Genomic DNA, 22,338 nt, shown 5'->3' with positions numbered 1-22,338 from the left:
ATGTTATCTATAAATTTAAACAAATATATATAATTACAAGCTGACTGGGGCAAGTAGAAGTCAAAATGACTTATCATCAAGCCCCTTTGTGAAATACAAAAAAAAAAAAAAAATACAATTAAATTTTACATTTTCCAATATTACATAAAAGAGTAAAATTATTAAGTTTAAAAAAAAAAATTGGTTAGAAATTTTAGAAGGTTAAAGAAGAACTTAAAGTTAAAAAAAGTACTTAAAGTTAAAAAATGAAGAAATTTAAGATAAAGTTAAAATATAAAATAACAAATAAAAAATTACAAATCTGTACATATTCCTATACATACAATACAGACAGTATACAGACAATAAACAAAAAAAAAAAAATTTAATTCGCTTCATATGCATATACATATTCAATAAAATATTAAAATTAAATAAAGTACATAAAAAATTAAAAATACAAAACTATTTCGATTTTTTTTTCAAAAAAATGAGAGAATGTACGTAATGTTTAAATTTAGTAAGTGTTTTTTTATAGTTCTTTTAAATGTAGCAATAGATTTTATTTTTTTCATATTTTCGTCAAGAACCGAATTCCACAAGCGTGGTCCCCGGCATATAGTCGAGAAGTCAGATTTTTTTAGTGATGTTAGTGGGATGTAGTAATTACTCATTGAATGTCTTGTTTCATATTTATGATTAATTCGAGTGAAACTTTTAAAAAAATATTTTGGAATCATTTCATTTTGAAGTTTAAACATAAATAACAAGTTATGGTATATATTTAGTTTGTATACATTTAGAGCATTTATTTCCTTGAGTAACGGCTCGGCACTTTCGTATCTACTTGCGCCCAAAACTAATCTACTTGCTTGCTTTTGTTTTGTATAAATAATTTTTAGAAAAGATAAATGATTGTTTGCCCAGGCAATATTACAATAGTTAATATGACTATGTATAAATGAAAAGTATAAATTTTTTAAACATAAATTATTTAAAAGATGTTTTGTCTTGTACATAATCCCCAGGGTCTTTGAAACTTTGTTCTCGACTAGCTTTATTTGGCTTTTCCAATTTAAATTCTCATCGAAAATTATTCCGAGTATTTTCATTGAAAAAACTCTTTTTATTTTAATATTGTTAATTGTTAGTTCAGGTAATTTGAGTGGAAGGTTCTCGGATTTAGATGACTTAGCAAACAAAATATATTTCGTTTTTTCAATATTTAATGAAAGTTTATTTGCTTCAAACCACTCATTAAGATATATTAATTCTGTGTTTACAATATAAAAAATATTTTTTAAATTTGAGTCAGAAAAGAAAACATTTGTGTCATCAGCAAAAATAATATAATTAAGTATTTTTGAAGACAAATAAATATCATTAATATAAATTAAAAACAGCAGGGGTCCAAGTATTGATCCTTGGGGAACTCCGCAATTTATTGATTCAAATGGGGAACATGTTAAGTCATATGGTACTCCTTGTTTACGATTTTGTAAATAACATTGCAGCCACTTTAAATTGGAGTGAACTACTCCATATTTGTGTAGTTTATAAATTAGAATCTTGTGGTTGACAGTATCAAATGCTTTTGATAGATCTAGAAAAATTCCGAGTGTGTAACTGTCGTTATCAAAACCATTTTAAATTTGGTTGGCAAGATCAATTACTGCATGTTCCGTGGAATGGTTGTTGCGAGATCCAAACTGTTTATGATAAAGAATGTTGTTTTTTTCAAGATAATTGTACAGTCTGTTGTGCATAATATGCTCTAGTATTTTGGAAAAACAAGAAAGTATGGAAATTGGTCTGTAGTTAGATTTTATTGAGTCATCACTGCCTTTGTATATCGGAATTATTTTTGCTAATTTTAGTTGGTCAGGAAAAATGCCGTTTTTTAGGGAAAGATTAAAAATTTTAAAAAGAGGTTTCTCTATAATATCTGAGACCGCTTCTACAACATCAGGGTTAACTTCATCCAGACCCGCACTTTTATTTGTTTTCAGCATATTAATTGCTAGTCGAAGTTCATCAATTAAAAGCTCCGACTCCTCCATGAAGGAATCAGATTTTTTCAAAAAAAATTTAAATGATTTTTTTCCCTCAGGAATTGCACCGGCAAGCTCTTTTCCTATATTTATAAAAAAGCTATTAAATGTTTCAGCAATTTCTTTATTAACAAAAGCATCTCCTCTATTATCATCTCTTTGCAATCTTTTTGGAAGATTATCACTTTTCACAATTCCCACTCCTGTTATTTCTTTAATTACATTCCATGTTTTCCTTGCATTTCCAAATGTTTTATTAAGTAACGAAGAGTAGTAATTTTTTTGGATTGCTTTTTTAATTTTTCAAAAGAATTTTTATATTTTTTGTATTTGATTTCATTTTTGTCGTTCTTTTTAATTTAAAAATTTTTTGTAAAGTTTTTGTTTCCTTTTTGACGATTTAATGAGTCCTCTCGTCATCCACGGACTTAACAAATTTTTAGAATTAACAATTTTTTTTATTTTTGGAAAGGCCTTTTCGTATTGTCTTGTAAACATGCGAATAAAAAAATTGTAGCCATCATTAACGTCATTGGAATCAGTTAAAAGTTCCCAGTTTACTTCATGTAAGAGATCACGAAACGTGGCGATTGATTCATTATTTATTTTCCTTACGTATACCGTTTTTGTTTTTATTTTATTCTCAAGGGTTGCTGAATTTATTATCAGAAAAACTGGAAAGTGATCAGTTAAATCTGTTTTAATAATACCACTTTGGATTTTAGTCCTTGTGTAATTATTAGTAATAATATTATCGATAATAGATGCAGTTGTTTTAGTCACACGTGTTGGCTTATTAATCATGGGAAAAACGCTGTATTGCAAAAGTGTATTTATAAAATTCACGACTTGGTTATTAGCTTTATTATTCAATAAATTCAAATTAAAATCACCTAATAAGTACACATTTTTTTTAATAAGCTTTGGTAGCAAATAATTTAAGTGGTTTTCAAATTGATTGTAATTACCGTTTGGTAATTACACAAGGACTAAAATCCAAAGTGGTATTATTAAAACAGATTTAGCTGATCACTTTCCAGTTTTTCTTTTCTGAAGTCATATCTTATATTATTATATTTAATTAAATATTTATCTTAACATATTTTATAAAAGTTATAAAACTACTGCAGTGAGCAACTTTCAATAAAAATAAAAACTCCAAATTTGTAATATTGCAAAATAACTTCAAGTTATATATAAAACTAAAAAATATTTACCGAGTTTTCCCTGATTTTAAAGATTTTCAAAAAAAGTTTCCTGAATTTTCCAGGTTTTCCCTAATTTATCAGAATTTAAAAACTTTTCCCTGATTTTCTTGGTTTTTCAGTGCCGTGAAGTGAAGTGCCATGAGTGCCGTGAGAACCCTGTCTAAAAATATTTTACTTTATCTGCAAATAAAAAAGTCGGAGGAGGCGTTTTACTAATACAGTAATACTTTTTAAAAACATTGAGCCATCTTTCTGTAAAATAAATTCATTTTATTTATAAAAATTTTTATTATATAAATAAATATATACCTAAACATAAACAACTTTTTCGGAATTTCGGTACATAAACAATTTTTCGAAATAAATATATATATATATATATATATATATATATATATATATATATATATATATATATATATATATATATATATATATATATATATATATATATATATATATATATATATATATATATATATATATATATATATATATATATATACACACAAATTTTTGAAAGGTATCAAAATTTAATAACAAGTTTTGAAATGCACCATTTTGCGGACAAAGTTAAGTTTTAGTTTACTACATGGTTTGGTAAATAAATGCGATCTTCTTCGGAGATAACGGAAAACTTCAGTTTCAAGAACAAAAAGAAAAGTCCAAAAAAATAATAGTTTAAGGGTGGAAAAAAGTAGCTTAAAATATTTAAAAAAAAAAAAAAAAAATTATTTTCATGTTTTGCATACTGATTTACAAAAAAAAAAAAAAAAATACTAGCCATCATTGAATTTCAAAAAAAATTGAAAATCGACACGCCCTAATGCTGAGTGCTATAACCTTTTCGGAAACCACACAAAAGTTTATCAAATCTAGGCTCAATAAATATCAAGATTTGTTCATTTAAAATAGTTTCAAAAGCTTTAGAAAGGGCTGGTAAAATACTAATTGGACTGTAATTCGACTTATCAGTTGGGTCATTTTTCTCTAAACTTAGTATAATAGCCATTTTTAGAAATGACGGGAATTTACCACCATGGATCCTTTTATTTATGCAATCTGTAAAACTGTCCTTAAAGTGAACAATATAAGATTTTAAGATAAAAGTTGGTATATCACTACTAGTCTTTTTCTTATTGTTCATAGACCCTATGATTTTTGTAATATCATCAGGTGTGATTTAACGGAACTGGAAATTATGTGTACATGTACTAAAAGTTTTTCTTTATGTTCATTATATTGGGATGATCAATACACTTTTTGAAAGCTGCATCAACTGGGTCTATAGAGCAAGAAAATAAAGACGAAAGTACGAGGTCTGTACAAGTATTTATTAAATAGTTCAGAGAGAACTAATGAGAGTTCTAACTGTAATTGTTAGACTATAGCTGGGATGTTGTCTAGACCACAAACCGTATTAGAGTTTTATTGAAAAATGAATTTAGCAACGGAAGCCGGAGTGATTTGGATGTTTTTGATTGGCTTGTTTTACTTGAAAGACAGAAAGAGTTTGAGATGTATGGAAGAAAAAAAGGTAAGGAAGAATAAAGCTTTCACTGCCTGCCTGAATTCACGAGATTACCTGCCTAGTTCCTGGAGGTACAGTTATTAACGGATAGACAAAAAGACATCTTCCCAAGGACTGTCACAAGAAAAAAAAAATCAGGAAAAGAATAACAGTCATCTTTAAGATAGTACGTAGTGCGATGATAGTAGTACGTAGTGCGATGATAGTAGTACTTAGTACGATGATAGTAGTACGTAGTATGATGATAGGGTAAGTCCAAAAAAGTAGGAAATAAAAATTTATTTAGATCATTGCACGGTCAGAAGCACCTAATAGGTGGTTCTGACCGTTACCCGTCATTTGATGGGTTTAAAATTACCCTTTGGTTACTGCCTACAGCCTTAGTCTTTATATAGAAATCTCTAAATAAAATTTTATTTTATTTTGTTGTTTAACAACTACAACAAAATTGCATTCTAAGCATTTGGATATTATCAATTAAAAATTTACGAACCAACCAAACTTTTTTTTGTTAAATTGTCACCTTTAAGGGTAAATGTGCCACCTGCAATATTGATCAAAATGAAACCATTATGATGCGGCCATCGGTTATGAGTGCTAGAATTTGATTAGGCAAGAGTTATTTTATGGCCAGCTAGCTCAGTTGATTTGAGCGTCAAGCGAAATATTGAAACACGGTAGTGTCCAAATCCATTAACCATCAACTCAACCTTGAGTAGCGCATTGGTACGCAAAAATGTTTGTCAATGACGAACGCTACTTTGGATTTGTCTCTATGAATATTTGTAGCTGTTTCTATGCTAAGCCAACAACATCTTCGGATATAAGAGCATTATATAGCAAAATATGACATGAAATTTAAATAAATAAAGCCTACCTCCGTAAGGATATGGTTAGAGTTAAAACATTTACAAAGACAATTTGCGGATTTATACTAAATGCTTAAACTTAATTTTTGTTTTCCTCTAAAATTCAACATTTCGGTATATCACCTTTGTTCTGTAAGGCAACAATGCATGTGCTTGATGCAATTTTTTTATATTAAAAACTCAAATTTTCTTTGGATTAAAGATGGTTAAAGTATTTTTAAAAGTTGCTGTTTGTGATTCAAATATTAAAAAAAAACTCAATAGTTTATAGAAAACATTAATTGCAACAAAATGAAAATAGAAATATATTTAAAATTGTAGATATTTTTGATTTAAGCAAATCAAATACCGTTTTAGCATTTAACGAACTCCCTAAAATTATATAAAAACTCATATAAGCCAAAAAGAACCAAAGTATAAATCGAATGAACCCCCTGAAATTGTTTAAATGTTTCAATTTAAAGTATTATAAAACAAAACAATACCAGGACATAAACTTTTTGCTTCAAAAGCATTTTCAAAGACGACCAGGAAAGAACATCGAAGAAACCTTACGAAAAACATATTTTATTGCTTTAATTTGTAAAAAGATTAACTGTTATTCCCTAAAGCCTTTACTTAACCCAAATCCTACAAAATTGTAACGTTTTCTATTTTAGGATCTGATTAAAACAAAGTTTAAAAATGTTTTTTTTTTTTTAAATTTTTTATTATTATACGAGAACAGCAATCTCCGAAACAATCAACCATGTTGGTCTATTATGCTCATCGTGACCAGTACTTAGTATTTTTAGTTGTAAACATTTTACATAACCTGCAGCAGCATCAAAGTTATATTTTACTATATTAGAATTAAAAAATGTTTTTAATAATGTATATTTTGCACATGAATGGTCTGTGCTTGCGAGAAGTTCAGTATCATACAATATATCAGCAGGATGTTGGGAATTTCCACTGGAAATGATAAGTTCCGATATTTTAGTTGGATTTTCAAAAATAATGTCTATAGTGTCTCCAACTTGAACTTTTTTTGACCAAAACTGACCCGAATTACCATAAGGGTTAGTTATTTCATGAGGGTGAACAATTTCAGTCATTGATGTTTTTATTTCTGCTTTAGGATTTCCACCTTTGGATTGGTAAATATGAACACCTATCTTTTCAGAATAATCATTTATATCTTCAAGTTTCCTGACTTGACCATCTAATGATGAAAATTGACCAATATGTTTAAAAATTGGTGATTTGATTTTGTGAGATTTCCCATTTAAAAATAAGTCGTTAAAATAACGAAAAGTCCAATCTACTGGCATTGTCCAATAAGCAAAACGAACAAACTTGGAAAGTAATTTTAGATGTTCACTGCGGTACGTCATGCCAATAAATCCTCTAGCACCAAATTCTAAAATTGCCCAATCCTCACTATTTCTAATAAACTCACTAATTTGTTCTAAATAGTTTTCTTCAGCTATGATATCATCTTCAAGTTGAATGTAAAATTGGGCAAGATCTGCGCAATAATAAAAAAGAAAAGCGTAATCGAGAGACTGCTTTGATCTCCATATAGTGCGTGTTATTGAATCGCCGTACAGAGTTGGAATATTTTCCATACTAGGGTAGAAGGATGCAGATGGTTGAATAACCTAAAAATAAAAAATGAAAATATAATAACAAGTCTTAAATAAAAGAAAAAGTTATATTAAAGTTATATTATATTAAAAGAATATTATATTTTGATGCATAAACCATTTCACTGTATAAGAATACACAAAAATAATATTCAAATTTACCTTCTTTCAACAAAAAAACATTCTGATATAAATATCCTGTTTCAGTTCCTGTTTGTCTTTCTAGTTCTTTATTTATAATTTAATAATTATCATGAAATAAATTTAAGTTTTATTTACTCAATATAAAGTTTTCTAAATACAAAAGTTTTCGATAAAGTGGTCTAAGAACAGGGAACGAAAAGTAAGTAAATTGAGGCTCAGAGAGAAGACATATGACATAAGCCATTGCAATGTTTTCATAAACCATTTACATAAAAGTTGAATACTAATAATAAAGTTAAATAAAAATGAAACAAAAATAACCTATAGTTGTGGCGTTAATAGATGAGGTTTTAGGCACAAGTTAGGAGTCGAGAGAAAATCTCAAACCTTGAATCACAACGTTCAAAACAAAGACGATTGAACGTTTGCTAAATTACTCATTGATGACAAGCATTAATGACAAACTATTGCTTCACGAGTGAAAGCTTTGAAAAAACTCACGGTTTTGTGAAAAAACTCACGGGGTTTTTAAAGATTGGTAAGATAGAAAACACTTAAAAAGTCCTGATTTTTTGCAAAACATTCAGTCATGAATATTATTTTGTTGAAGGAGAATGATATTATTATTTTCCATCCCAAAAAAAAAAAAATAAAAAAAAAAAATAAAAAAATGCAAATGATAAATAGACATTTTTTTACTTTATACATTTAAAATCATAGAAAAATATTATGATATTATAGAAAATATAATATAATATTATAGAAAGTATTAAAATATTATAGATAATATTATAATATTATAGAAAATGTTATAATATTATAGAAAAAAATCTTCTCGTTTTGTTTTATATTTAACTTTTTAAAAATAAAATCATATTTTATGACTCAAAATTTAAGCTGTTCTTTTTGTTAAAAATAGTAATAAAAATGTTAATATTTAAAAAAAAAATATCTTAAAGCTTAAAAATGCAGGTTTTTATTTTTACTTTTTTAAAATTTAAAAAGTGAAATATTTTCCTTTTTAAAATAAAACATAATTTCATACGATAGCCTACTATATTACAAGGTCGTCTATGTTAAGTTTTAGAGACCGTTTTTAAGAGAACTACATTCGCAAAAAAACAACAAGACTGGCATTATAAAAAAGCTTTAAATTTTAATCTTGCGTAATAACAAAAACTATAGCTGTAAAAAGTTTTTGCGTTAAGGGATTCTTTTAGATTACACAAAAAGATTACACAAAAAGTTAAGGGATTCTTTTAGATTACACAAAAAGATCACACAAAAAGTTAAGGGATTCTTTTAGATTACACAAAAAGATTACACAAAAAGTTAAAGGATTCTTTTAGATTACACAAAAAGATTACACAAAAAGTTAAGGGATTCTTTTAGATTACACAAAAAGATTACACAAAAAGTTAAGGGATTCTTTTAGATTATACAAAAAGATTACACAAAAAGTTAAAGGATTCTTTTAGATTACACAAAAAGATTACACAAAAAGTTAAGGGATTCTTTTAGATTACACAAAAAGATTACACAAAAAGTTAAGGGATTCTTTTAGATTACACAAAAAGATTACACAAAAAGTTAAGGGATTCTTTTAGATTACACAAAAAGATTACACAAAAAGTTAAGGGATTCTTTTAGATTACACAAAAAGATTACACAAAAAGTTAAGGGATTCTTTTAGATTACACAAAAAGATTACACAAAAAGTTAAGGGATTCTTTTAGATTACACAAAAAGATTACACAAAAAGTTAAGGGATTCTTTTAGATTACACAAAAAGATTACACAAAAAGTTAAGGGATTCTTTTAGATTATACAAAAAGATTACACAAAAAGTTAAAGGATTCTTTTAGATTACACAAAAAGATTACACAAAAAGTTAAGGGATTCTTTTAGATTACACAAAAAGATTACACAAAAAGTTAAGGGATTCTTTTAGATTACACAAAAAGATTACACAAAAAGTTAAGGGATTCTTTTAGATTACACAAAAAGATTACACAAAAAGTTAAGGGATTCTTTTAGATTACACAAAAAGATTACACAAAAAGTTAAGGGATTCTTTTAGATTACACAAAAAGATTACACAAAAAGTTAAGGGATTCTTTTAGATTACACAAAAAGATTACACAAAAAGTTAAGGGATTCTTTTAGATTACACAAAAAGATTACACAAAAAGTTAAGGGATTCTTTTAGATTACACAAAAAGATTACACAAAAAGTTATCAGCAACAATAAGAATAGCAACTACGACAACTCAATGAGAGAAGATGTGAACAATAAAAAAATAAGAAATTGTGAATAATAAAAATGTGAGAAGTTGTGAAAAATAAAAATGTGAGAAGTTGTGAACAACAAAAATGTAAGAAAACTTTGTTTCAGAAATATAACAAGCCTAACAAAAAATCTAACTACATTAACAAGAACAAAAAACAACAACAATAACAACAACAACAACAACAACAACATAAGCCTCATGGTAAAAACTTTAAACTTGACTTAAAGTTATAAATTACACCGTAATCAAACTTCCAGATAATAAAAGTTATAACAAACCACAAAACTCACAATGTGAAAAAAACATTTCAAAAACGTCAGCACCATCCATGTAAGAACAAAAGTCATTCAGTGTCAGTGTCATTTATAAATTAGTATTTGAAAAATTGTTTCCATAGTTACTAACCTGTATTAATCCCGCACTTATTTCTTCAGAAAAGTTTGATTTTACATGACTCAATACTTTTTGAAAGTAATCTGGCCGAAAGTCTGCAACAAAGACAACAATTACAACTTTGTTCCAATCTTTTTTGTCGAGATTATTTACCAACGATTGCAAAGTATCAATAATGTAAAACCCTTTTTCCCTATAAACTGTTGGCACGCCCATGACAAGAAAGGCTGAAAAAATAAAACTTTTAAGTGTCTATACTAACTACAATTCAATTCAATATATTTCTAAAGAATCTTCCTAACAAATTTTCTTGAAAAATAAACTGAAAAAATTATTTAACGCACTTTTAACTTACATTTTTTTTCACGGGCGTTGCCAAGAAAAAGATTTTTTTTAAAGTGCTTTTCCATATTTTCTAATTCGAGCCATGCTAAAAAATAAACAAGTTTGTTTTGGATGACTTAGCAATTAACTACTAGAAAAAATTTCTTTGCGCGTAGTCTAGGTTAAAATAAGCCTGGTTTTGGTTTAGCGCATAATTTTAAAAACTTACAAAACCTTACCCAGTGGGCACGCGTCGTCCATGGGCCGTTCGTTGGAAGTCTCATAGACGTCTTCCGAACGACGCATGACCACTGGGTATGGACAGTAATAAACGTCCGCGCGAATAGACTAACATAATACAACTTTAAGGCAAAATGTTAAAAATTAAAAACTTTATTTTCCATATACATATATACTAAGATTGTATAACAATATATCTTAGTAAGATTGTATAACAGTATATCTTAGTAAGATTGTATAACAGTATATCTTAGTATAAATTTTGCACTCTTAGTATTTTTGTAGTTTTTTTTGTTGTTGTAAAAGTGTGTACATTAGTTGATAATGAAATAATAATTTTAAACAAAAAACACGACATGTTTTCGATATTTCATTTATTAAAATTTTATTTAAATATAAAACTAGCTCTAAGTAAAAAATTCTTAAATTCTTAAATATTAAAAATTAAAAATTAAATATTAAAAAAATTAAATATTAAAAATTATTAAATATCTTTAAACATTAAAAATTCAGATTGACAGTTATTTACTTAACCCTTAAGAGTGGATACCTACTCTTTTTTATATAACTTTTCTAATTTTTTTTCAAATGAAACATTCAAACAAAGTAAAACATTCATACACATTTGAGATGATAATTTAGAAGCTTCTGTTTTTGTTTGATTGGCCAAGAAATTAAGTTTGATTGTGTAAGAAATTAAGTTTGATTGTGCAAGAAATTAAGTTTACTAAAGTCTTCCACACGAATCAAACTTGTTGCCAAAAAATTTTCTAGGAATTATTTATGCCTTGAATTTAGAATTTAATACAAATAAACAATAAAATACGAAAATAAATAAAAATTCAAATAAATATTAATTAGATCTAAAAATGCTATTAATTCAAAAAAAAATTAATTCTAAAATTATTACTTACGAGAGTTTTGCGGATTTGTACTTAGTACATTTACATTGTTCTTTTCTTTTACTAAGTAGTCCAACTGTTTCCTTAATCCTTCAAAAAATATTCAACACACTGAGAATTTTAAGAATATATTTAAATTTTACAACATAAATACAACGAAATAGATACTTTGTTGTGGGCCCAATGAAACAAAATATCTGCCATCAACAAAACAAAATGTAAAAGCAAAAGTTAAAATTATAGGAAAAGTTTATTTATTTTATTAATGCAAATATATTTTTTCTAAATAATCATCATTTTTTTAATGGAACCACAAACTTTCGGTTCAACTATTAACTTAAAGTAATTTTGTACAAAATGCTAAAACAGTAGTAGGGGAGACCGGGGCTAGTTGGCCGCAGGGGTAAGTTGACGAACTGCGTTTATTTTTAGAGCCTTTCATCAGAAAGTGACAAAAATTACTCAGAAACTTCCTTATTGACCATTTCATCATTCACTGTAGTATTGTCAGGATTCGCGCATGCGCATGGGAGATATTGAGATTTATGCGTGTTTTGGACAAATACGTAACTTTTAGAACATCGCTTCTTTTTTACTTTACAAAGAAAATACTTAGTCGTATGAAAAAAAATTATTGTAAAAGTTCCAGTCACAATTGGTTTACTATATCCAGTCAGACTTTTTTTTAAAGCTGCCGTTTTTCAGGATCTATAGACTGTTTATTAAAAAAAAGCTTTCGGGATAAGTTGACAAATTTTTCACGGGGTAAGTTGGCTTATAGCATTTACTATGGAAAAAATATTTATTTTTATAAAATTATTTATTTATTTTTTTTAATTTTTAACAACATTGAAAATATTCATTCTTACAAAAAAATTAAAAAAAAATTTTTTTTAGTTTTTTTTTCCACAGATAAAAGGTGGGTTACTGTTTGGCTTTTATACGGACTAATATTTGGTACCAGCTAAAAGTAATATTAAATTTTGGGATAAAATTGTTGCAAAAATCAATTTTAAAAAAATTTCTATTAATTTTGCACTTAATAGTGCATTAATAATCATTTTTATAGTTTGCGCCAACTTACCTCGTGGTGGGGTAAGTTGGAGCAAACTTTTTTTTTATTTTGAGGGTCCGGAAATGCCCCAAGAATTTTTTTTTGTAAATGAATGCAAATTTTATAAGATACCCTAATCCATACACGTTAAGACTACACTTTAATATATTTAAAAAAATGTACTGTTAGGGCTACAGAGCTCATAGAGTAAAAACCGAGCCAACTAGCCCCGGTCTCCCCTATACAAAATATCGGTAAAAAAAATTTCAGAAATTGTTAAAGGAGAGAAACATTGAATAGTTAAGGAAAATACATAAATTTATTTACAAGGCTATTTAATATAATTGATGAACTTTATATATATATATATACATATATATATATATATATATATATATATATATATATATATATATATATATATATATATATATATATATATATATATATATATACACCAAGTTTTACTAACCGTGTTAATTTTAATAAGTATTTTTATTTACTAATATTTTTTTTCTTTATTTATTACTTTTTTTAATCTTACTCTTTTTTTTTTTTTTTTTGGCATTATTTCTTACTATTACATTGAGTTTCTCAAGCTGTCTCCAACGTGCGAGCAATTTATAAATTTAGCAAGATTGGCTGCAATGTAGGAATCGCATGAAAAAGGTACTAGGTTAAGATAAATGTCAACTTGTTATATATGTTAAAGAAACAAAATTTCTAGGAGTCTATATCGATGAAAATTCAGCTTGAAAACATCTCATTAACATTATTTCTTTTAGAGTTTTCAAATGCATCGGCATTCTATATAAAGCGAAAAACATACTACATAAACGGCAGTTGACACAATTATACTATTTATTTACTCACTGCCATATAAACTATGCAAATATTATATAGGGAAGCACTCAAAAGACAAAACTTAAAATAATTTTTATTTATCAGAAACACGCAGCACGCATAATAAACTTTAGAAATTCTTAAACACTCTGCACCACTTCTTAAAGATACGAAAGCTTTGAATGTTTATCAACTTGATATTTTTAATACTTTATGCTTTATGTTCAAGTGTAAAGAAAATGTAACCCCACAAGTATTTCAAAATCTTTATTCTTTAAAACAGATATTAACATTACATGTTAACATTCTCAATGGTCCTTTTTGCAAAACTAAATACGACGAATTTGTATGTCCTATCATGGACCTCTTCTTTTAGAACAAAATCTTTTGCCTAATTTTGACTTTACAGTCAAATTAAATTACTCTGCATTTAAAATTAAAAAAATTATCTTTCCAACAGAAAACATCTTTATGTATTTTTGAGTGTATTTTTTTAATTTTTTTTTCCATTATTGTTGGTATGTTAGAATTATTGTATTAAGCTTAATTATTTACGAATATTTCTATGACTTCTTTGGAAATTTACCAATCTAACAGATCCTAATTTCGTATTAAATTGTTTTAATTCTTGTATTTTGTTAAACTTTATGTTATCGTTTTTGTTATTTTACAAATTTTTGCAACTTTATTGTAATATTACGCATTTATATTATATTATACTCGATACTAAAAGTACTGTAAAGGGCTTCGTGATAAGACTTTCTTGAAGTCCTGCCGCTAAGTTTGTAAAATATAAAATTTGTATTAATAATATTATCTGTACGTAATTAAATAGTATATATATATATATATATATATATATATATATATATATATATATATATATATATATATATATATATATATATATATATATATATATATATATATATATTTTTACATTTTGTGTTGTTAGGTTTATGTAATTAACATAAAATGTGTAGCTCTAGGTGTCGATAGTTATACTAACATAATTAGCTTTCTTTGCCAAGAAACAAATTTTATTTGTTACTTTTTGATTAATTTTGGGAAATTCAATAGTAGAGAAATATATTCTGTCTGGTATCGTGTACCTTGGCTCCAAAAACTGAAGAAACTTTTTAAAACCAGGGTTCTCTACTATACTAATAGGTTAGGTATCAGTGCAAATCATTTTAACAATAAGCCTTGTAATTTGTCTTTGAACTGTGACGCGAGGGACTTGATCTTTACAAACACTTTAATAAAGTCTTTGTAAAGACCAAGTCCCTCACATCTACAATTTCAATAAAATTCTCATAATCAACCGATACCAATACATAACGTCTTTATGTCTTGGTGTCGATTGATTATGAGATGAATATCTAAGCCTAATTTTTCCTAAAACAAGTGCAGAAATGAAGACTTGTGTTTCCGCATCCTTAGACCTAGGAATCGGACTTTTGAGTACGGATATGAGTGCAATAAATCAAGGTTCCTTAGAAATGGTCATAGGACAAATAATCTCTACAATTTATCAAACAGAATGTATTCTTTCGATCTGATCTATTCGATTTCGATCGATAAAGATGCATTATATAATTAATTACTGACTACCAGTTTAAAACATATACTAAATTGACCTAGTAAAACAAAAATACAGAGGCAATCACACCGTTGTTTATATTTGAAATAACGAACATTCTGACATAGAGCAAACTCCAAACATTTATGTCTTTATACATATGACAAATAAAAATGCTTTGCAAAGGATTACAATCACTTGAGCCTAGAAAAATGTCCAACATTTTGCCCTTAACTTAAATGTGAGAACACACGAGTTTCTAAAATCTATTTTCTACTATTTTCAAACAGTAAAAAATAAATTTTATAAATTTGTATTTATCAATAAATTTTAAGATTTATACAACAATCTTTTAGTGTTCAAAAATTATAACCACATAAAGTTTGTTCTCCTTTTATTTTGAGGGGCATACAGATTTTACATAGTCAGCATTTCTTAACACTAAAAAACTAATAATAAAAAATACTTGGACCTCATGTCTTGAAGATAGGTATCTCAAAGACCAAAAATGAGTTTCTTAGCCTAAGTTAAATAATTACCATTTTCTAGATTAGTGGTTCGCTCATCGATGCTTAGTAGTAGATTGTAATGAACATCTAAATAGCCTAAAAATAATTGAGGAAAATTAAATATCAGTAGAAATGGAAAAAAATCACTTAGTTTCTTTAAAAAAATAAACTATTTACAATAATAACAAGAATAAAAAACTAATTATAATACAACTAGAGATATACAAATTATGAATTTTACATAACCGGCCGCATAACGGTATAGCGTTTATGTATATCTTAAACGCGGTAGTGGTGTAGTGGTAGAGCGCTCGCTTCATAAGCGAGAGGTTCTGAGTTCGATTCCCACCACGTCCCTGGTAGTACTGTGCTCAACTTGTTTCAACTTGTGGTTATAACCCTCTCTCAACCTTATGAATTGAGAGAGGGTTATAACCACAAGTAGCATCCTCATCTGTAGTGGCCTTCTCAGCTTTGGGGAGGTTAATTATATATATATAAAAAAAAAATAACGTATTTTTTTTTAACAAAAAATCACATTAATCAATGTAAACAGTATAAATTTTGAAATCGTTAGAGAGTTGTTTTTTGCATATAAATTGTAGTTATAGGGGTAATGGGCACAAAACTTAAATTTGTAGCCCCTCCTTCTTTTTGAAAAACAGATCACCCAGGTAAAAAAAAAAATTTTTATTTCTGGTGCCGAGCAAACAATACGTTTTTCGTAGAGCATTTCTCATTTTGACTTCAACTCATTTTTCACCATTACGTCAAGTTGTAAAGATATTTGGGTTCAAATCTTTAGCATTTGGGATAAATTCCTTAACAATTTTTTTTCAAAAGTATGTCAACCCGGGTCTCAAAAGAAGCGTTATTTCATAGAGATTTCAGAAAACAAAAATATTTTTACCTAAAATTTATTTACAAAAAATATTGTAAAAAAATACTTAAGACATTTTAAAGACTTTAAACAAAATGTTTTTAAACAAAAATTTTTTTATTTATTTATTAAATTTTTTCTTTAGTATTCATTTTTTGTAAAAACGAATATATTTTTTTTAATTGTTGTGAAAATACGCTTTTTTTGAGACTCAGGTGGACATACTTTTGAATAATTTTTTCAATATAATAATCAGATAAATTTTTCATTATCCACGAGAGTTTATTTTAAACACATTTACTTTGATGCCGTGAACAATATTTTGATGTCCTTGAAAGGAAGGTTTGAACAACTAACATTTAAAATTTTTAAAAGCTTAAATTTTGTCTTAAGCTATTGAAGAAAAGGTTTGTGAAAGTGATATGTTAATTGTAAAAGAGATATACAGTGATAAAATTGATGTAGGTGCTCTGGAAACAAAGCTTCAATAACTCAAAAAATAAGTCAAAGTCTCCCTACTCATTCCTTTTGATGAAATTTGAAAATGCGTTTTTTACCTAATGTGGTAATACTATGCAAGCTGTTAACAAGGCCGACGACAGCGGGGGGCCAGGAGACACGTGCCTTCCCTTACTTTATTTTTTTTTATTTTATAGAAATTTCAAAATATAGTCGACTTTTTTTTTAGAAATCGATCATTATACTCCCCCCCTCTCCGTCCTTACTTCATATGTATTTTGTTATTTAGGTGCCCCAAGAAGACCTAACGGTCTTGTCACAGAGCACCGCGGAAGTGCATTTAACAGGAAGTTCACGCCTCCTTCCTTACCATGACGCGACAACAAGGTTAACTTTGTTAACCTTGTTGTCGCGTCATGGTAATTATTAACCATGGCCGTGTTAACTCCGCAACAAGCTGAACACCTAAAAAAATTTTTTCCTTGGCTCGACAAACAAAATCACGGCAGAGGTTATCTATGAAACAAAACTGTTTTAGCTCACGTTTAGGTAAATGAAGCAAAGTGAACTTGGTGGCCCAAATAAAATAAAAAAAAATAATAACTAGTAGCCAAGCGCAAAAAGGCGCATTTAGGAAAAAAGGCCCGAGGAAGGGTTGTTGGTATTGTTGTTTATCCTCCAACAGTGCCATACAGAGGCCACATTACCAAGGCCCGCAAAGACGAGTTCAGCTCACTTAAGAGCATCATAACCAACTTCGCAGATCAAGAGTTAAGTGATTTTGAGAAGAACGAAGGAATTAGAGTGAAAGTAAGAAGTCGAGTTAGAAAGATAGCATAGAGAAAGCGGATAGATATTTCCCTAGATGATAGAATGTGCAGTTCATACTATTAATCAGGTTACCTAATTAATGTATGAGTATAAACGTAGTCAACATTGCTGAAGACGTTTGTTTATACTTAAACACAAATAGAACTGTTAGTTTTTTTGTGTTTTTTTTTCTTTTTTCTTTTCCGATAGGGGTTGTTGGGCGGAGACTCATAACCTGTTTCGCCGAAAGCAAAAAAATTCTAAAAATCGAATCAAAAAATTATTAATGTAATTGTGGTTATTAATAAATTTCATGTAAATTGTATGTCCAGGATTTTACGAAAATTGAGTTTTTCACACGGCAAATTTTTACATTTATGCTGACTTCAAAAACGTTTCACAAAAATCAACTTTTCGTGCTTTGATGGCAACAAAATCTTGAATTAATTGTGAATGATGTAAAGACTGGACAATATCTTGTTCGATGGATATCATTTCTAGACTATTTAGGCTTTCTTTTGTCATAATCATTCTCAAATAGATTTTGAATAATTTTAACTTGGAAAAACTTCTTTCGCTCGATGCAACAGTGATTGGAATAGTCAAAGCTATACGAAGGGCTATGGCGACATTTGGAATAGCATTAATATTCAAACTATCAAACTATCATAAACAAAACTTGAAGCATCAAGACAAAAAACCATCTGGAACAATGTAAGAAAACATTTGCAATTCATTGCATAAATCCTTCGGATCAATATCTGAACCAGACGTATCTGCGAACGCATTAATTAAATCTTCACAACATTTAATCAAATCATTTTGGTGGAACTCTGGTGAAATTTTTTTGGATATTATGTAGAAATCCAAAGTAACGTCATATTTTCTAGAAACATGTAGTTAACGACATAACTGCTTGATCAAACATAACATTACAAAATACAACTCGATATTTTTCTTTTGGATCTATCAATGATTCATAAATGCTTTCATATTCAACTGTTTGCGCATTTTTTTTCTTCTTAAATTTATAGCTTGAAATTTGATTTTATCTGACAGAAATTTAATTTTATTTTATCAACCGTTTCCACGAGTGCATCGTACACAGCTGCTATTTGATTGTTGTGTTAAAGCGCCAAATAAAAAATAAATTTGATGAAAAAACAAAAAATGTGTTATTGCAACAACTGAAGACTTCACCATGTCTCCAAGAGTTGGATTGAGACTGTGACATCTACATGACACATAAAATGATTTCGGATTGAGTTCAAGAATACCTTTAGTTAATTCCACGTTTCTTAAGAGTTTTAGAAAGGTACGGACGCGGTGTGTTTGTGTGTGTGTGTGTGTGGGGTAGAAAGCTTACAGGTGGGTATAAGGGGAGCGGGACTTAAATCAGTGTAATTACTGCGTACATACTTTATGGGTGCCCCTAACAAAAAAATCAACATTATTGATTTTTTAACTCTTTAAATTCAATGCTTTTGTTAAAAAAAATTATGAAACCAAGTTTTAGAAGATATAGAGAACGAGAGATACTCCTCTTTTTACGCATTTGGGCATTTTTGGAAATACCTTCCCCACGCCCCATACTTGCGTGCGTATGTTATGGTACACTTCTTATCATATTTTTTTTTTTTGTAGTTAATTAACATGCTCCCAGAAGTCCTTGCGGTCTTTTGACTAATAAGATTTTCATACTTTTTACTTTCCATTTTATTTTACGTTTATAGAAAATATTGGTGAGTAGGTCCGCGTGATCTCTCGTTTGATTATATAATATATACTTTATATATATATATACTTTTGATTATATAATACTTTGGAAATTTGTAAAAGTTTAATATTATTGTTATTACCTTTGCTAAATGCTTGTTTGAACTTATTTAAGGTTATGACGACAAGATCCTTTGATCTTCTTTCAGATACCTTGTTTTATATTTGTTATATCGTGTTTTAAAAATTTGTGAAAGTTTATTATTTTTATTTTTGGCAATATATAAGTGTAATTTGACCAACAAATGGAAAAAAAACAACAGACGATTAAATAATTCATTTTGAATTAATTTGCCCAAGTAATGATCATAAATTTCCTTTTTTTCATAAGCCGTAAATGATCTTCTTGGCATGAATTGGAATCCAAATTGTGAAGAAAAAAAATAAAAAAATAAAAAGAAAGCAATGCGCAGTGAATTGTCTTACAATCTGAACAAAAGCTGAACAAAAATATTTTCTTTATTATTTCGATTGTTCTAGTCATAGGAGGTTGAAATAAATATTTTACTATTTTTTTGAATAAGTTCATAAGGTTTAATAACTCACAACATTTATTTGCGGACATAGGAGGCAAACCTCTTCAGCTACAACCCTCTCCTCCCCCCTTCTCCGCTAAGGTTTAATAACTTAATACTGAATATAGCATTGCATATTGAGGTCCAAATATATGGAGTATTTATCAAAAAGAATTTAAATGTAGGGCAAAGTCATTTAAGTTAAGCCAAAAAAGAAATTTTTAAAGTTAGAGTTTCATTTGTGCTAGAGTAACTCTGAAGTTATTTGATTCTATTTTTTCAGTTTTTTTATCTTTATTTGATCTTTTACTGATCAGCGCAGCAGTTTTATGCTGATCAGTAAAAGATCAAATTAAGATGAAAAATAGAATCAAATAACTTTAGAGTTACTGGCTAACCTTGAGATCGACTTCTTAAAAATGTAGCGGAAGCATTGGACCAATGCAAATTAATTTTAAATTCTAAACTATTGCCCAGTAACCAACTTTTATTTACTAGTTTAATTTTTAATATAATATTTATATTCTATTGAAAGTTTATATAGGGGCTCTATGAAAAGATTTTGGTGACGTATTGTCTTCTTCATCTTCTTTATATTTTATATTGTATATACAAAAACGGTGCTTGTTGACAAGATTTTACTGCCTTTTTCGTTCTACGGACATTTTTTCTCTTGCATATATGAATAACGTTGTCTGATAATGCATTTATGCTCATTGCTTGTAACTTGCCACATTTTTATGTCCAAGCTGTTGTGTAGCAAGCATTCAAAAGTACGTATCCAAGCATGAAAGGTAGACCAAAATTGCAATTTTGCAATCAACCATACCTTTTAATCCACAATTCATCATTCAGAGTAGTACCACATATGTAGCATTTTTATGCAGAACGCGTTGGTTAAAGCATTGCTTTCTTTTCCGTCTGTCATTGTGAGTAACAGATTGTGCTTCAAAATAAATTTAAATTCACCAACAGTACACAGTTTTGGAAGAAACTCAGATATTACTTTGTTAACAAAAAACTTTGTTAGTTTCTAATACAATAGACTCCTGTGCTTATTTTGAAAATAAAAATTTAATTGATCTGCAATAAAGTGTTGACGATGGTAGAGGACTTTGCCAAAAAATAACATTACAGTCATCATCAAATCTCAATGGGACAAACGCAAACACAAACAAAAAATTATCGTTAGTATGGGAGTTCTCAAATCTTTGCTTATAGGTACTGTAGCAAAAACTTTGATCACATCCCCGTTTGCTTAGTACGACGAATTTGAGTATGCATTTTTGGAAAATTGACTCTGTGTTTTAGTTAAACGTTCGGTTGTTCAAGCATATCCGTAAATTTAGAGGATATGCTTGTAATTTTTAATTGTATATTTTTTTCGAATCACTAGAACATCTGTCTTAGAAAAAAGTCACACAAAAGAGAATTTCGTTCTTCCTTTCAATGTTTTCGCCATACTTCAAATAACTCCAATTTTGTAATAGAATACACTAGGTTTAAAAAAAATTAAATAAAAATAAAACGAGCAGACGCGTGCAGCCAAATTTTTATATTTAGACACCTTATTGTTGTGGCTATACTATATAAAAAAATTAGCCTGGATATATTTGGATAAAATAAGTTACATGCTTTGAAAACAAAAATAAATGAATAAGAAATTTTAACTTGTACATAGCTTTTTTTAGATCAACAGAATATCCTTTATGGCAACTATTTGAATTAAATTTTCAATAAAATACAAAGTACATACTGATTAAAGTAAAATTCATAACAGTACATAACCTCTAAAGTAAATTTCATCACAGCAGAGTTTATTATTATTCACAATAAATTAGCTTTAACTTATTGTTTAACCCGCCACAAGGATATTAGAAAAATAAAACCTTATTCAATTAAAATAGTGCTTCAGATTAAACTTGTAATGGTTTTTCAAACGTTAGTTTGACTTCACAAAATATTTGTCGGCTATCAGTTGTCCCGGAATCTTGCGATTGATTTTTTACTACCTTGCAGACAAGGTAGGACTTTGAAACTTCCAGCATTTGTGCAAATTTAATAAATGTACATGTTAAAATTGTTTTCAGAGCCAACTGGAGAACTCCTCTTTTTTGAATCTCTTTTTTATTTTTTTTTATTTATTTTAACTTTCAAACTTTACTTTATCTTGACAGGATTTGTGAATTCCCAATGAACATGCATGTTAAATTTGTTTCCTGGGCAAGGGGGGTCGTACACTAATTTTTTTTCTCAATTATTTTGTTTTTCGTTAAAGTTGTGGTTTATAAAAATTTGGAAGAAAGATTTTTTGCAAAAAAGCTTTGAAAAGGCATTTTTTTGATTTATT

At 28.0% G+C, this 22,338-nt stretch overlaps 2 protein-coding genes across 4 annotated transcripts in view; both read right to left on the bottom strand.

Annotated features, from left to right (window-relative positions):
• Nucleotides 1-1,625: 1,625 nt before the first annotated feature.
• LOC136081135 (uncharacterized) lies at nucleotides 1,626-4,250 on the bottom strand. The gene is made up of 2 exons (XM_065798427.1): nucleotides 4,082-4,250; nucleotides 1,626-2,320 (listed from the first exon to the last, which is right to left on the bottom strand). The coding sequence occupies exons 1-2, from the start codon at nucleotides 4,248-4,250 to the stop codon at nucleotides 1,626-1,628; spliced, it is 864 nt and encodes a 287-aa protein (XP_065654499.1).
• Nucleotides 4,251-6,189: 1,939 nt separating this feature from the next.
• Nucleotides 6,190-22,338, bottom strand: part of LOC100212636 (alpha-1,3-mannosyl-glycoprotein 4-beta-N-acetylglucosaminyltransferase A) — a 39,451-nt gene continuing 23,302 nt past the window's right edge. For all 3 annotated transcript variants that reach the window (XM_065799031.1, XM_065799032.1, XM_065799033.1), the window contains exons 3-7: nucleotides 15,579-15,644; nucleotides 11,573-11,650; nucleotides 10,450-10,524; nucleotides 10,107-10,321; nucleotides 6,190-7,281 (exon numbers count right to left, since the gene is read on the bottom strand). In XM_065799031.1, the coding sequence (XP_065655103.1) occupies nucleotides 6,352-7,281; nucleotides 10,107-10,321; nucleotides 10,450-10,524; nucleotides 11,573-11,650; nucleotides 15,579-15,644 (1,364 nt within the window). In that variant the 3' untranslated portion in view covers nucleotides 6,190-6,351. The remainder of the gene's footprint in view (nucleotides 7,282-10,106; nucleotides 10,322-10,449; nucleotides 10,525-11,572; nucleotides 11,651-15,578; nucleotides 15,645-22,338) is intronic.

Source organism: Hydra vulgaris, chromosome 06 (genome assembly GCF_038396675.1).
Source record: "Hydra vulgaris chromosome 06, alternate assembly HydraT2T_AEP".
Lineage (NCBI taxonomy): Eukaryota > Metazoa > Cnidaria > Hydrozoa > Anthoathecata > Hydridae > Hydra > Hydra vulgaris.
Note: the sequence above shows the minus strand (reverse complement) of the source record. Positions and strands in the feature narration are given on the sequence as shown.